At 61.4% G+C, this 14,292-nt stretch overlaps 1 protein-coding gene across 2 annotated transcripts; it reads left to right on the plus strand.

The window, feature by feature from the left end:
- The first annotated feature begins 5,199 nt into the window (after positions 1–5,199).
- TGIF2 (TGFB induced factor homeobox 2) lies at positions 5,200–12,648 on the plus strand. Of its 2 annotated transcripts, none has more exons than XM_082065299.1 (3): positions 5,200–5,377; positions 6,327–6,565; positions 9,981–12,648. In XM_082065299.1, the coding sequence occupies exons 1-3, from the start codon at positions 5,341–5,343 to the stop codon at positions 10,563–10,565; spliced, it is 861 nt and encodes a 286-aa protein (XP_081921425.1). In that variant the 5' UTR covers positions 5,200–5,340; the 3' UTR covers positions 10,566–12,648. The 2 variants fall into 2 exon arrangements, with proteins under 2 accessions (XP_081921425.1, XP_081921426.1); XM_082065300.1 differs by having other exon boundaries at positions 5,239–5,538.
- Positions 12,649–14,292: the final 1,644 nt, after the last annotated feature.

A 14,292-nucleotide genomic window follows, 5' to 3' on the forward strand; every position in this document is an offset into this window, starting at 1 on the left:
TGCTAGGAATTACTAGGAAAAGAAAGGAGATTAAAAGGGAGACCACTGTTCAGCCATTGCCTAGGTCCCTTTAGGTCCCTTTACGGCCCATGCCTTGAATATAAAAAAGAGCCAAAGTGGAAGCATCCTGAGAAGAGCAACTGGGAGGTTTGGCAGCATGGACCAGTGTCCCCCCGAGGACACCGCGGGCAGGGTGAACCCTCTGGCCTGGTGAGGGGAGCAGGGTGGCAGCGTGGGGACAGTGCTGCTTCCCGCCCCTCCTCGGGCTGCCCACGGGTGTTACCAGACACGCAGGAACCACGTCTGGCTCGGGGCGCCTGGGGCCAGGAGCATCACACCCTCGGGCTCTGTTCTTGTCCTCTTTTGGCACCTGCTTCTAGCCATGGTGGGAGATGGGACCCCAGAAGACATACCAGTTAGTCCAGCAATGGTCAGAGCCCTTTCTACGCTTCATTATTTCTTCTCAGTTCTGGTACTAACTGAGCCCAGTCCCCTGTTTTGGCTCAGCTGTCGGTTTCCCGGCTTTCCCAGCAGTGCAGAGGCTGGAGAGCAACCTTTCCAGTCACATCGGCTCCCATCATCCATCAGCTGGTGCTCTTGGAAAGCCCCTGGTGCTACCAACACAAGCAGGTGGGGCAGTTCTCCTGTGCTATCAAACACTCATTCCCCATAAAGACTTCATCCATTTTGGTCAACCCCTTAATCCAAGGAGGGAGAAAGAAACATCAGCAACCCCCCAACTATTTGCACCGATATGAACCTCATGAAGTTCAACCAGGCCAGCTGCAAGGTCCTGCATTCCCAGTACCAGCTCAGGCTGGGGGATGGATGGGTTGAGAGCAGCCCTGCGGAGAAGGACAAGAGAGCTGGCAATGTGCGCTTGCAGCCTGGAAAGCCAAGTGTGTCCTGCGCTGCATCAGAAGAACCGCAGCCAGCAGGCTGACCTGTCTTGACTCGGTGATTTCTAAGGTGTTAGCATAAAAATAAAACTAGATGTTTAATTTCAGAAGTGTGTGCGTGGGGTGGGGCAGCGGGAGGGGGTGCGAGAGAGCACCAAATTAAGAAAATAACTGTCCTTTTACTTCAATCTAAAAGAGCTGTTCCCAGTGAAAAAGTGTTTCCTGATGTTCAGGGGGACCTTGCTGTGTTCCAGTTTGTGCCCGTGGCCTCTGGTCCTGTCGCTGGGCACCACTGGCCGGGCCTGGCTCTGTCCTGTCTGCACCCTCCCTCCAGTATCTCCACACCGACGGGATCTCCCTGAGCCTGCTCTGCTCCAGTGAACAGTCCCGGCTCTCTCAGCCTCTAACAGCAGAGACGCTCCAGTCCCTGCATCATCTCCATGGCCCTTCCCGGGACTCTCTCCAGTATGTCCTGTCTCTCGTGTACTGGGGAGCCCAGCACCCCAGGGCTGCCTCACCAGAGCTGAGCAGAGGAGAAGGATCCGCTCCCTGGCCCTGCTGGGACTGATGCAGCCCAGGATGTCATTGCCATACTTGGCTACAAGGGCACCTTGTGGGCTCATGGTCAACTTGTGTCCTCCAGGCCCCCAGGACCTTTCCTACCAAGCTGCCTCCCAGCTGGGCAGCCCCTGACACATCCTGGTGCCTGGGACGGACCCTCCCTGTGAGCAGGACTTTGCATTTCTCCTTGCTGAACTTCAGGAGGTTCCTGCTGGCCTATTTCTTCAGCTCTTGCTCCTGATCCTACACGCAGCCTGGCCAGGGGCCCAGGAGCTGCCCTGGCTGCTCCGAGTGGCAGCTCCTGTTGGGTCAGCTCTCCGCATGGAATTATTCCCCTCCCTTAACCTGAACAAGAACTGTCTGTGCAGCCCAGAGAGGCTTCCTCCAAACCCTGACCCAAGAGTGCCATTCTCCAGAGCTGTGAGCTCCACCCTGATGCCCCCAGAGCATCGCTTTTTCATGTCAAATTACACAGGTTATGGGAATATCAGAGAGGCAAAAGATATGGCAGTACCTGCTGAAAGAGGGTCTGCTCCTACCCTATGGTCTCTGGAAGGGCATGGCTGCCCCATGGGAAGGGGCAGGAGGAGAGGGAGGGGCTGTGGTGCCCAAGTGTGGGGCTCCGGTGCTGGAGCCGGGCAGAATCACGCGGTGCTGGAGGTGGTGGAGCAGCTGGTGCTGCAGCTGAGCCTGGCACCGCGGGGCCGTGGCACCAACAGCTGGGCACTGGGTGTTCTTGCGGTGCTGCTAGTTCCCCAGCTGGCACACACCAGCCCTTACCGACGGCACCATAGTGCAACCATTGGTCTCTTCAGCAAGGAGGCGGCAATTGCTTTTAAACCTTTAAATCTGCATTTAAATCTCTGCAGGAGATGGGGGAAGCTCACCAGCCCGAGGCTCCCACTCCACCCCTGCACAGGGGACAGACAAACCCAGTTATCGCTTCCCTCCTAACGCTGCCATGACTCCAGCCACCGTGCCTTGGCTTTTGCGGAGCACAGGCAGGCTGTCCACCAGCAGAAAAGCCCTGTTAACAGCACTCCCAGCACCAGCGCTGCTGGGGGAATCCCAGTCTGCGGGAGCCCAGCGGCCCTGAGCAGGCAGCAGGACCTTGGCGGCTGGAGAGCCAGAGCCAGGCCCCCGGGCCAGGGCTGCAGCAACAGCTGGCACAGCTGATGACAAATCCCATTTTCCTTGCCAAAAGTCCAGATTCAATATCAGAGGGAGGGCAAAGGGTGGAAGGAGCTGTACCTGGGAAACCTCTGGGAGGCTGCCTGGGTTTTCCAGCATCCCCCTTCAGGCTCTTGCTGGCTGATTGTTTTTCAAATTGCTGAAGTTTAATAGTATTGTCATGTCAATGGGCCTGGCCAGACTTTGCAGGGCGGGCTGGGGGGACTCAGCCTGGACAAGCCCTTAGCAAGAGGCAGAGCCCCTGCCATGGCCCCTGGCCCCACAAAGCTCCCAATTCCCCATCAGCTGCAGCTCCCTGGCTCCTGTTCCAGGCTGCATTTGTCCAGGGATTTTGGATCCCCAAGATGCTGTGCTCCGGCATCCAGTTGGATTTTTCCGATGCTGCTTCTACATGGCCTGTATCTGCAGCCCAGGGAGCGCAGGAGGGCTCATGGCCTAACCCTGGGCAGGTATTTGAGCCCAGGCACCATTTCCCAGATGTGTCAATTAGGCAGAAGACTAATACAGCCTTTGTCAAAGGGTGGGAGCAAAACCATACTGTTCAGATGGACAGTTCTGCCTGGGCACGGTGGCTGGCACAGACCGCGGGGACTCTGGCGTCACCCTCAGGAACAGGCTGGGCGCCCGGGCAGGGAGCAGAGCAGGCAGGAGCGCCCTGGGGTGAGGGGGCTGCCTGGGCCGGGGCTGCACCCTGCACTGGGACAAACCTGCAGCAGACAGGGTTTGCACCCAGGGCTGACTCCACACCTCATTTGTGGTTCACCAGCCCACACTGCATTTGCATTAATGCAGCAATAGCAATTTGTGGGTACAGTTTCACTTAGGACGTTGAAGGTTTAGCAGCAACTAAACAAATACTTTAAGGAATTCTCCTGTTGGTTTCATTTAATTATTTATTGCACCACACAGTCTGCTTTTCACAGACCAAAAACCTACCATAGAAGTTTTTTTTGCAGCCTTTCTCAATACCCAAATGGATTCCCATCTTTCTCCCTGCAAGCAGAAAAGAGGGGAAGAAGGGGAGCTGCAGCACAGCTTGCAAATGTGATGGAAGCTGGGAGGGCAGAGCGGCCCCGAGGCCGCTTCTGTGCCAGGTGCCATCAGACGCAAACGGCACATAAGCTCTGCGTAGAGAAAGATGGAGCAGGACCCAGTGACCCTTGGGGCTGCTGTGCCCCACGAGCACATAGGTCCCGCACGCTGTGCTCGGCTTGGCAAGGATGAGCACAGGCGTCTCCAAGAGGGTGGATGGACATGCCAACGAGGACATCCACAAGAGAAGCATCTCTCTGCTGGCACCCCTCTGGGCTGGCTGCTGCATGGGGTCATCCTGACTTCCCACGGCAGCACCTTCTTCTCCATGGCAGGAGCTGGAAGGGATCAGCCTGTGTTTCTCACTGCGTCGCCCACACAGCCCAGAGGGTGCCTAACCCATGGGCTGTGGCACCACTGCTCAGAGCAGCTCGTCTCTGCGGGTCCCACCGATGAAGGGCATCATGCCAGGGTGGACACGATGGATGTGTTCCCTTCTGGGCTTGGCATTGCTCACCTGCTTGTCCCGAGTGCCTGGCAGAGGGTGAAGGTGTGACCCAGCCCCACATTGCAGAAAGGCACGGAGCACACAGTGGGGAAATCCTGCAGGACCCACATCCTGGACCAGCAGCATGCCTGCATTTAAACGGAGTGATTTGGTCTCCAAAAGTCAGAAGGTCACCTTAGGCTCTGCTATTGCAGTGGAGAGGCAGATGGTGAGCGGTGGCAGGCCAGGAAGGTCTCCAAAGAGCATGGCCTGTTGTCAGTGGACACAGCAAAGGTACCACCAGGTGCCTCCTGGGTCACCACGGTTGCTTTGAAACACCTTCCGCTGCCATGGGAGCCGTGGTGGTCTGAGGTCCCTGGGGCTGTCCCCCACACTCACCCCAGCAGCTCCTGACCCTGCAACCAGTGCCTGCCTGTTCACTGCCCACAGCCACCAGTGACCCCTTGGTGCTCAGACACAGGGTTCAGCCTTAACATGGCCTGGGGCAAGGAGCTTGTGCAGTGTCCCGGGGTGGGTGCTCACAGATGGGTGTCCCTGGGTGGATGTCACTGGGTGGGTGTCCCTGTGCAGGTGTCCCTGAGTGGGGGTCCCTGGGTGGGTCCGCCTGAGTGGGTGTCCCTGTGCGGCTGTCCCTGGGTGGGAATCCTTTGGTGGGTGCCCCTGGGTGGGTCCTCCTGTGCGGCTGTCCCTGAGTGGGTGTCGCTGGGCGGGTGGCCGTGCGTGGGTGAGCATGAGCGTCCCTTTGCGGGCGCCCCTGTTGGGGTGCGGGATGCAGCTCCGCTCGGCGGGAGTTACCGCGACACTTCTGCAGCCTCTGCAGCCCCCGCAGCCCGGGGCTCCCTCCCGACGGGCGCCGTGTCCGAGCGGGGGTGCCGGTGCCGCCAGGTAGCGGCCCGGGGCTCGGCGGGGCGGGGGCTCCCCTGCCCGGTGCCGCGGCGGTGACAGCCGGGGGCGGGCGGGCCGGGGCCGGGGGCGGGGGGCCCGGCCGAGTTCCTGCCTCCTCGGGAACAAAGGGAACTCTGTCTCGGCATCTGTCACCGCCGCCCACCCAAAACTTTTCGCTGCGCCTCGGCCGCCCGCCCCGCCGCCGCGGGAGGGTCCCGCCGCACCCCCGGCACCAGCGGTGGCGGCGCGACCCCGGCGCGGCCCATGCAAGGGCCGAGGCGGCGGCGGCGGCGGCCCGGGGGTAAGAGCGCAGCCGGGGCGGGCGGCAAACATGGAGTCCCGGCCGGGCCGGGAGCGCGGGGCGGCGCGGAGCCCAGAGCGGCCCCGCCGCCTTTGTGCTGCCGGGCCGGGAGCCGCCCCCGCCGCCAAAAGTTTGTGGGAGTCGCGGGTGGGCGCGCTCGGGTGGGTTTTGTTCCTTTTCCGCGTCGTTTCTAACTTGGCCGTTGTTGTTTGTTTGGTCGGGGCTATTTTGGGGCCGGTTTCTGCCGTTTGCGGGGGTGCGGGGTTTGGGGCCGTGGGCGAGCTTCCAACTTCTCTTTCTTTCTCCTTCTCGTCCCCGGGCGGCGGGGGGGGCTGGGGCTCGGGCTCGCCGCTTCCCCGGCTTTGTGTCCGCGGCGGGAGCGGCCCCGGCGCCGCGCTACCTGTTGCGGGAGGGGGCGGCGGGTCCGGCCCGGTCCGCACCGCCGAGCCCCCGGCCCGTGACAGCGGCGCGGGGAAGTCGCCCCCCGCCTCCATCCCCGCCGCACAATGACCCCGCGTGGTTCCTTGTGCCCGAAGCAACTCCGACTAGCCAGCCCCGGCCTTTTCTCCCGCTGAGATTTGTGGGTTTTTGGTCTTTTTTTTTTTTTTTTTTTTCGCCCAAAATGCTTGCTCTTTTCTTGCCCGCTGCGAGTGTCCCCCCAGCACCCCGCTGCCGTGTGCCCCCCCAGCACCCCGCTGCCGTGTGCGGGGCTCCTGCCCGTGCTGTCCCCGCAGAGCACCGGCGAGCTGGGGTGGGCTGTTGTCTCGGTGGTGTCTGTAACTTCTCCTTCCCAGGGGGGGCCTCTGCCCCTGGATTCCCCCCCAGCCGGATGAGGAGGGGGTGAGCCGCCCTCCACCTTGGAGGCATCAGGGGTCTGTGGCTGCATCCCCCCCGTGCTCCCCCGGCCGGGACTCTGCCTGATGCCTGCTCTTTGGTTCCACCTTGCCAGGCTTTAACCAGGAGAGATCTGCAGGCAGCTCCACCATGTCGGATAGCGACCTCGGGGAGGACGACAGCGCCACATCCCCAGACCCCTCACAGTCCAACAAGAGGAAGAGAAGGGGCAATCTGCCCAAGGAGTCCGTGAAGATCCTGCGGGACTGGCTGTACGAGCACCGCTTCAATGCCTACCCCTCGGAGCAGGAGAAGCTCAGCCTGTCGGGGCAGACCAGCCTCTCTGTGCTGCAGGTAGGAGCCGGATCCCCGCATGCTGGGGACACTGCTGAGTCCTCTGCCATGGTGTTTTGCATGGGCCAGACCAGGAGAAGCCCACCGAAGATCCCAGAGGACCTGGCACACTGATACCACTTGCCTCTGAAAGGCAGCAAGGAGGCAGGGAGGGGATGCAGGGAAGCAAAGGCACCTGCATGTGGGCAGCCCCTTTTTGGCAGAAATCTGTGCCCTGGGGGCCCATCTTTTGGCAGTGCTGGAGCAGAGCTTTTTGGTTGTCCAGAAAATGGAGCAACTTGCATGGGGACAAATTAAACACCACCTTATCATTAGGAAAAGCTGCCACAGGTGGGAGGGATTCAGGGTCCTATTGCCCTAGACACCCCCCAGGAAAGGGGCCAGGACCACCCCTCTGCACACAGAGCTGGGCAGGGGCAACTGTCCCGTGACAGAAAAAGCCACTTGGGCTGGGCTTTGGCCCTGGGTGGCCCATTAGCAGCACTAAGTACTGGCTGGCCCAGCTGGCCCCAGTTACACCAGTTGCATTAAGGGGCACCCAGCTGAAGGCTCCTGGGCTGGGGTGGCTCTGGTTGTGAGCGGATGTTCTCCAGGTGCTGTGCCAGGTTCGCAGCCCTGGCTCGCCGGGGGGGTGGGCAGCGTTCTTCCTTGCAGCTTTGGCTTTCACCGTGCCTGCAGCTGCCTGTCCCTTTGATCCAGGTGACGCCAGCAGCCTCCCACAGGGGATCCCTGTGTGCCCAGAGCCCTGTCCCTCCTTTCCCAGCCTGGCAGGCAGGGAGTTGAATGGTGGTTTCGCTGTTCTCTTGTTCTGGTGGCACCACGTGGTGGAACGCAGCTCTGTGTGCAGGGGAGCCGGCAAGGGCTGGTGGGTTTGCAGCCGAGCTCCTCTCCCTGGGGCTTCCTCTGCACCCCTGGCTCCTTTCCCTGGGGCTCAGCGCAGTTCTGGCCAGCTGTGCCAGTGGCAGCCCAGACACCGCTGTGTGGGCAGTGCCTGCCTGCCTTCCCTTTTCCTGACCAGCAAGGCAAACTTTAATCTTCATGTATTTCTTTAAATACTGGCTGTGCAAAAGATGTGTATCTGGACGGCTGCTCTGCAGGGAGGCTGGTGGTCCTGGGGGGGCTCGAGTCAGAGTGCTGGGGGCTCAGCGATGGGTTTGGGGCTGTGGGAATCTGGTCTTGTCCTCGACCGAGGTTGGCACGGCGGTGCCTGGTGTGGGGGCTCGCAGCAGTGGGACCAGCGGGTGCCCGGCGCTCTGTGCCCTGAGCCCTGTGGGACCGAGGAGGGTGCTCCAGGCACACGGGCTCGTGTCGAGGTGTGGCCGTGCCACACGCTGCCATTGTCTGTCCCGTGGGACCCCTGCAGCCCGCGTGTGCCTGGGGCGGGCGCTGCCCTGTAGCCCCCAGCAGGGGCTCCCAGCCCGCTGGCACTTTTCAGGGCCAGCTGAAAGCTGTCACTGGGATTTCTGTCAGTCTGAGGTGACGTGACAGGATGTCATGGGGGCTGCTCCATCTGACGAGGAGAAACATGTTGGGTTGGAGGTGTGGAACAAGCCCCCATGGGAAGGCTGGAGTGGCTCAGTGCTGATCTGACCCCTCCAGTTGCTTCTTCACAGCATGAACACCCCTGGGTGTTTATTTGTGCGTCCCCCTGCCCAGTCCGGTGTCCAGGGAGCTGGAGCGCAGCTCTGGGTCTCCGGGGCAGCCACGTGTGTCCCTTGCGGAAAGCGGGAGGTCAGAAAGCTGGCGAGGCTCCCGATAACAGCAGGTCTGCAGGCCCGTGCCCCCGGGGATGGGCTTTTCCTCCCGCAGAGGGATGGGTGCCCATGGTGGGGAGGGGACAGACGCAGCCCAGAGTGACGGCCCAGTGTGCACTGGTGGTGCGGCCAAGAAACGGCTGTATTTAAAAAAAATAAGCTGCTTGCTGCAAAGCTGAGGTGTATCCAGCCCCAGGCAGCGCTGTGCAGCAGCAGTGTGTGTGCCCATCTTCCTGCCGTGTTCTCCAGAGGGAGCTGGATGCTGGAAGGAGTGTGGTAGGATTTTTGGGGGGCTTCTCAGTGCTGCAGGGTTGGTTGGGCTTTTTGTTGGGAGTCCAGCCCTGTCGTTGGGGGTTTTCAGCAGTGAAAGGCCGTGGAATCGTAAGATCATGTCGGGGGGACCTGGCTAAGGCTTGCAAGGGAGGAGAGTGTTTGGAAGGGAAAAGGGGGTGAGACTGGTGAATTTGAGGGTGTTAAATGCCAAATATTGTCTTAAAGACAAAAACAGGACAACTGAGATCTTGCCATGATCGAAGTTGTAGTAAGTTCTCTCTTCCCAAGGGAAATATTTTATGTAGCTGTTGATTTGGGAAAGATCAGTTATTTTTTTCCTCTGCTTTATTATCTTCTAATTGTTTTCTAGGAAGAAGGCGGTTATTTTAATGTAGCATTTTTATATAAAGATGAAGAAACAATACAAGGCTGAGACTGACTACATGGCCGCTGTGTTTGTGAAGGCCGGAGCTCTGCCTCTTGGCGTGCAGCCGTTGGCAGAGCCGTTACGCCGGCTGTGGCCCGGGAAGGTGTCGGTGCTGCCGCCGTCCTGGCCGTGCCGGCACGGGGGGGGCTGCAGCTCTGTGAGCTGGTGGTTTCTGGGGTTTCCCGTCCACACTGCTGTCCTGCCGTCTGTCTGCTCCGGGCAGCCTCAGCGCGGCCGTCCGGGCTGGCACTGGGTCAGCGTGTGGGCACGGCTGGGCACGCCGACCTCTGGGGTCGGCTGCCTGGAGAAAGGAAAACTGCCCCCTAGACCAGGGACCCGCCTGAGGCCGTGGGGCTCCAGGCTGGTTGTGTGCGATGCCCGGCCTGTCTGGGGGATGGCAGGAGCGCCGGGAGGGTGCTGGAGCTGCACGCCGTGTTACCTGCGTGTGGCTGGGCACAGGCAGTTGCTGGGACTATGGGCCTGTGCTGGGGGGGAGTGCAGAACCCGGCTCTGTGCAGCCTTGCTCTGGGTCGTGGGGCGCCAGAGCTGCCCGGGCTGTTTGTCCCGCGCGGTGGCGTGGGGCGCAGGGCAGTGCCACGGGGGCTGACGCCCGCACACGGTCCCAGGCAGGGTGGGCTGGAGGGCTGGTGGGAGCGTTGCACTGTGGGCGGCCAGGATGGGTGCAGGAGGAAGGGGCTGCCCGGGCGGGCGGTGCTGGGCAGGAAGCAGCCGGCGCTGGGGTTTCCGTGGGGGCCAGGCAGCCCCTGCCAGGAGCGGCTCTGCCTCTCCGGAGCCCCACGGGAAGGGGCGCGGGGCTGAGGGGAGCCGCGTGGTGGCTGGGATGTGTGGTGGCTGCTCGTTGGGTCCGATGGGGCTTCTGCTGGCTTGGCTGCTGCCCCTGGCTGGTGCTGTGCCTGTGGGGCACCCCGGGCTGACAGTTCTCACCCCTCTCTCCTCCCAGATCTGCAACTGGTTCATCAACGCCAGGCGGCGGCTGCTCCCCGACATGCTGCGCAAGGATGGGAAGGACCCCAACCAGTTCACCATCTCCCGCCGAGGGGGCAAAGCTGGCGAGGTGGCCCTGCCGCGGGGGGCTGCTGCCGGCTCCGGGGTGCTGGTGGTACCTCCTGTGACGGCCGCGGGGGCCTCCAAGGTACTGTCAATGTCTGTGTGCCCACAGGTACTGTGCCACCCCGCGCAGGCGCTGGGCAGCAACCTGACGGTGCTGAGCGCCCGCAGCCCTGAGCGGGAGAAGCCCCCCAGCTTGCAGCCGGCGGAGCTGGACCCTGTCCCCAAAGTGCCACCGGGTGCCGCCGGCAGCACCGTCACCTTGCTGGCCCGGGCCGAGGCGGCCAGCCCCACCAGTGGACTCTTCAACACGCCGCCCCCCACGCCCCCCGAGCTCTTTGGTGACGACTTCAGCAGCTTCCAGCTGCTGGTGGAGGTGGCCCTGCAGAAGGCGGCCGAGCTGGAGTCGCAGCGGCAGGGCGGGCAGCTGCCCCGCTCGCCCCAGACTGAGCGCCCCGGGGCCTCCCTCTCCAAATAACCCCCAGGGTGCGTCCTCCAGGGGTCCTGGCCCTCCGCCCTTGTGCCCCCATCTGCCTGCACCCCCCGACCGGCTCCCGGGGAGCTCCGGGCTCTGTCCCCACAGGGAGAGGAAGGACTGTCCCCTCCTGCTGTCCCCGCGGGGAGGGGCCCCTGCTGCCCCGGCTGCCAGGACGGCCCTGGGGGGAGCGCAGCGCGGGGAAGAGACCTTTGCAGCTTCACTGGCCTCTCCCTGCTCCTGACGGTCCCTGTGGAACAACCCTTGGAAAACCTGCTGATTTCTTTTTCTCTCTCCTGTAAACAAGGGTTCGGCCAACACTTCAGGGAGAGAAAGAGAGATTTTTTTTTTTTTAAATTTTTTTTTAGTTGGTGTCTGTTTTAAGGACTATGGATGAAAAGCTTTTTCTCCCAAACATCTGATCTCTCCCCCCGGCGTTTTCTTTTTCTCCGTTATTTGTGGAGACCCTCTCTTGTACCTTACGCTGGCCAGGAGCCCTGCCTGGCCCAAGGAGCCCTGCCTGGCCCAAGGAGCCCTGCCTGGCCCAAGGAGCCCTGCCTGGCCCAGGGGAGCCCTGCCTTGCCCACGGGAGGGTGAAGGACAGATGAACTGGAAACCTGAATTCTGTGGCATTTGTTCGCACGGAAAACACGGGACCCTCCTCTCCCGCCTTAGGGTGTTACACATGCTGCCAGTAGCAATCTCTATGGTGCTGTTTAGCAATTTTTTGTTGAACCATTTTCCCTTTACTTGTGATTTATTATATGATTTTTTATTTCCTTTGATAAGCATTTCCACAACTTCCCCGTGTTCCTCTCGGGTTCCCTGGAACGCGTGCGCGTTGTGTCGGGAGCAGCGGGCGCGCCGTGAGCCGCTGACGCAGGCGGCTGCGGGGCGGGTGCGAAGCCTCAGACTGTGAAATTTTTTATCCAGTTTCTTTGTTTTTTTTTTTTTTTAATCTTTAAAAAAAAAAGAGAAAAAAAGCTTGGGAAGAGGTGTGCTGTAGGCACGGGCGTGCGTGTTCTTCTGGCAGCCCGCGGATGGCCCTTCCTGGAAAGCAGAGTTGTCTCCTCAGCCAAGCGGGAACCGAGGGAGTCCTGTTGCTCCCCGTCCCCTCCCTGCAGCTCTTGCTCCAGGGCTGGCGGGGCCGTGTCTGCTTGTGTGGTGCTGGGGACCTCTAGTGACAAGCTGGTGTCTGCTGGGAGGTGGCCGGTCCCCCCCAGCCCGTCCTGGGGTGGTTTTTGGGCTGTCACCGGGAGCCTGGGCACTGTGCTGGTCCTGGGACTGAGATGTTGCTGTTCCACTGTAAAATATAAGTTAAATAGCGATACGTACGCACCTATGTTATCTATCCTGAGAAACACTAATCCTAGGTAATTAGCCTGATTATTAAGTTGCATGACTAGAGATAATAATGGCCACAGGATCTGGTGCTGTGCAGCGGTTGGAACCAGCGGTGCTGGGGGAGCAGTGCTGCGGAATGATGGAGCCTGGGAAGGGAAGACACTGATTTCTGGGGACTAGTGTTTCTCCCCAGCCCTTTTCTTCTCGCGAGAGAAGGGGAGCGGAGTTCCCGGTGCCAGCGGGGCTGCGGGGCGGTTTGCCAGTGGTGTGTGTTTGGCCGGGTGTCCCTGTGCGGTGATGGCTCCAGCTCCGGCGCTGCCCGGCTGGGCAGGGGGCACCACGTTGGATGGGGCTGGGAATATCCCCTTCCTCATCTCCCCCAGCTCTGTTTCATGTCCAGCCTTTGCCCCCTGCCTCGTTTCTGGGGAAAACCATTAATTGTAGGATTCCTTCCCTTATTTCTAGGTAGCCCTTCCCCCTGCTGCCCCCCCGCAGCTCTGTTTCCTCCCCCAGGGCAGGGAGAGGCTGTTTAGCCTCCTTCCCTTATTTTGCCCCAGTCAAGCCAAAGCGATGGGCCGGGGCCGAGCGCGGCTGTGCCTGTGCCGGGGACAGCGGGGTCGCCCTGGGGATGGACCAGGAGTGGGGAGGGCAGGGATAATTGGATTGAAATTTATGGAGCAAGAAACTACTGTAAATACCTTTTTATTTGTTCTGTTGTCAAATAAAAGTTTTTTTAGTTTTGTGTGGTGTGTAGTGTTTTTTTATCCTGTGTCATTTGGGGGTGGATGGTTGCTCCTCCCTCACCTCCAGCCCCGCTCCTGACACTCAGCCAAAGCAGCTTAAGAGCTCTAGGGAGCATTGCGGGGTGTGGGAAAAGCGGGGCAGTACCTGGCACAGGCCGGCACGTCCCCGCCGTCCGTCGGTCTGTTCCGTGCTTGCTTCCCACAGCGTTTCACCCCCGAGCTGGGGAACCAGAAAGCGTTTGGCAGCAGGGGAGGGCTGAGGCATTTGTGCCTTCCTCCTCCTGACCAGCGCTGGGGGGTGAGCAGCACTGCTGCCCCTTGGCAGAGAAGAGCAGCGATGTGGGGGCTCCCCTGCCCGAACCCCGTGAGGGGCTGACAGAGCTGCCTGGAGCAGCCGCCCCCGCCAGCCTGGCTGTGCCGCGGGACAGGGCCGTGCGGCTCCTGCGCTGGCTCTGGCGCACGCGAGTGAGCTTGCGGGTGCTTCATCTGCTGGCGTCTTCCATGGCTGTCGCTTCAGGGCTGCAGTGCCTGTGCCTCCCTTGAGAGGGACCCACGCTCTCTGCCGGAGGGAGGATGGCGCCAGTTCAAGCCCTTTGCAGCCCTTTCAGCCCCGGTTCCTGTGGTGCAGGGTGACTGCAGGGGCCCTGCACCCCCAGCCCGGGGGCTGTGGAAGGATGGAGACCCCTGCCCTCCAGCCAGGCCTCGCTCCTGCAGCTCTGGGAAAGCCCCTGGGCAGCTCTGGTGACAGGAACGGCAACAGGGCGTCCTCCACCCTTGTCAGGCTGCTGGTGCTTTCTGCTCATGGTGAGGAATTCTGTGGCCAAGCAGGCCTGGGACAGTGCTGGGCACTGGGGAGGCCAAACCTTGAATCCTGGGGGCAGTTTTGGGCCCCTCACCACAAGAAAGGCCTTGAGGTGCTGGAGCGAGTGGAGAGAAGGGAACGGAGCTGGTGAGGGGCTGGAGCACAAGTGTGATGGAGCGGCTGAGGGACCTGGGGGTTCAGCTGGAGAACAGGAGCTGAGGGGAGACCTTCTGATCTCTGAACTGCCTGAAAGGAGCTTGGAGCTCTGCTCCCCAGGAACAAGGGCCAGGAGCAGAGGAAACGGCCTCAAGTTGCGCCAGGGGAGGTTGAGGTTGGATGTGGGGAACAATTTCTTCCCCAAAGGGCTGTGGGGCATTGGAACAGGCTGCCCAGGGCAGTGCTGGAGTCACCATCCCTGGAGGGTTGGACAGACGGACATGAGGTTCTCAGGACAGGGGGCAGTGCCAGGGGTGGGGTAATGGTTGGACTGATGATCTTGAGGGGCCTCGCCAACCAAAATGATTGTATGAATGCGGGCTGGGGCACACGGGGCAGCTGGAGCACGAGGTGCGGCTGGGGCTGCCAGCCCAGGTGGGTGAAACAGCCGCTGCCCCCAACGCTGCCCCTGCTGGAGCCTCAAGTAGCACCTCGGGGCTCCTGAGCTGCAGAGGTGCCTTTGCCCTGGCCAGGCCCTGGGGAACCCCAGGCAGAGCCTCAGGGACCTGACTCACCCCCATGGGGAAGGGGCCTCCAGTACAACCCCCACGGGGCCACGGACACGTCCCACACGCACGGGGCAGCCCCAGCTGGGGAGCACCCTCACCCTCCGTTCCCATCCCTG

The sequence above is a fragment of the Streptopelia decaocto genome (assembly GCF_964273445.1).
Source record: "Streptopelia decaocto genome assembly, chromosome: 14".
Classification (NCBI taxonomy): Eukaryota; Metazoa; Chordata; class Aves; order Columbiformes; family Columbidae; genus Streptopelia; species Streptopelia decaocto.

Excerpts from the sequence above, each read along its gene's own strand:
- TGIF2 (XM_082065299.1), top strand. The coding sequence starts at position 5,341 with ATGCAAGGGCCGAGGCGGCGGCGGCGGCGGCCCGGGG. Across the intron at positions 5,378-6,326 it reads GCGGCGGCGGCGGCCCGGGG|GCTTTAACCAGGAGAGATCT; the intron begins GTAAGAGCGCAG and ends CCACCTTGCCAG. Across the intron at positions 6,566-9,980 it reads CCAGCCTCTCTGTGCTGCAG|ATCTGCAACTGGTTCATCAA; the intron begins GTAGGAGCCGGA and ends CTCTCCTCCCAG.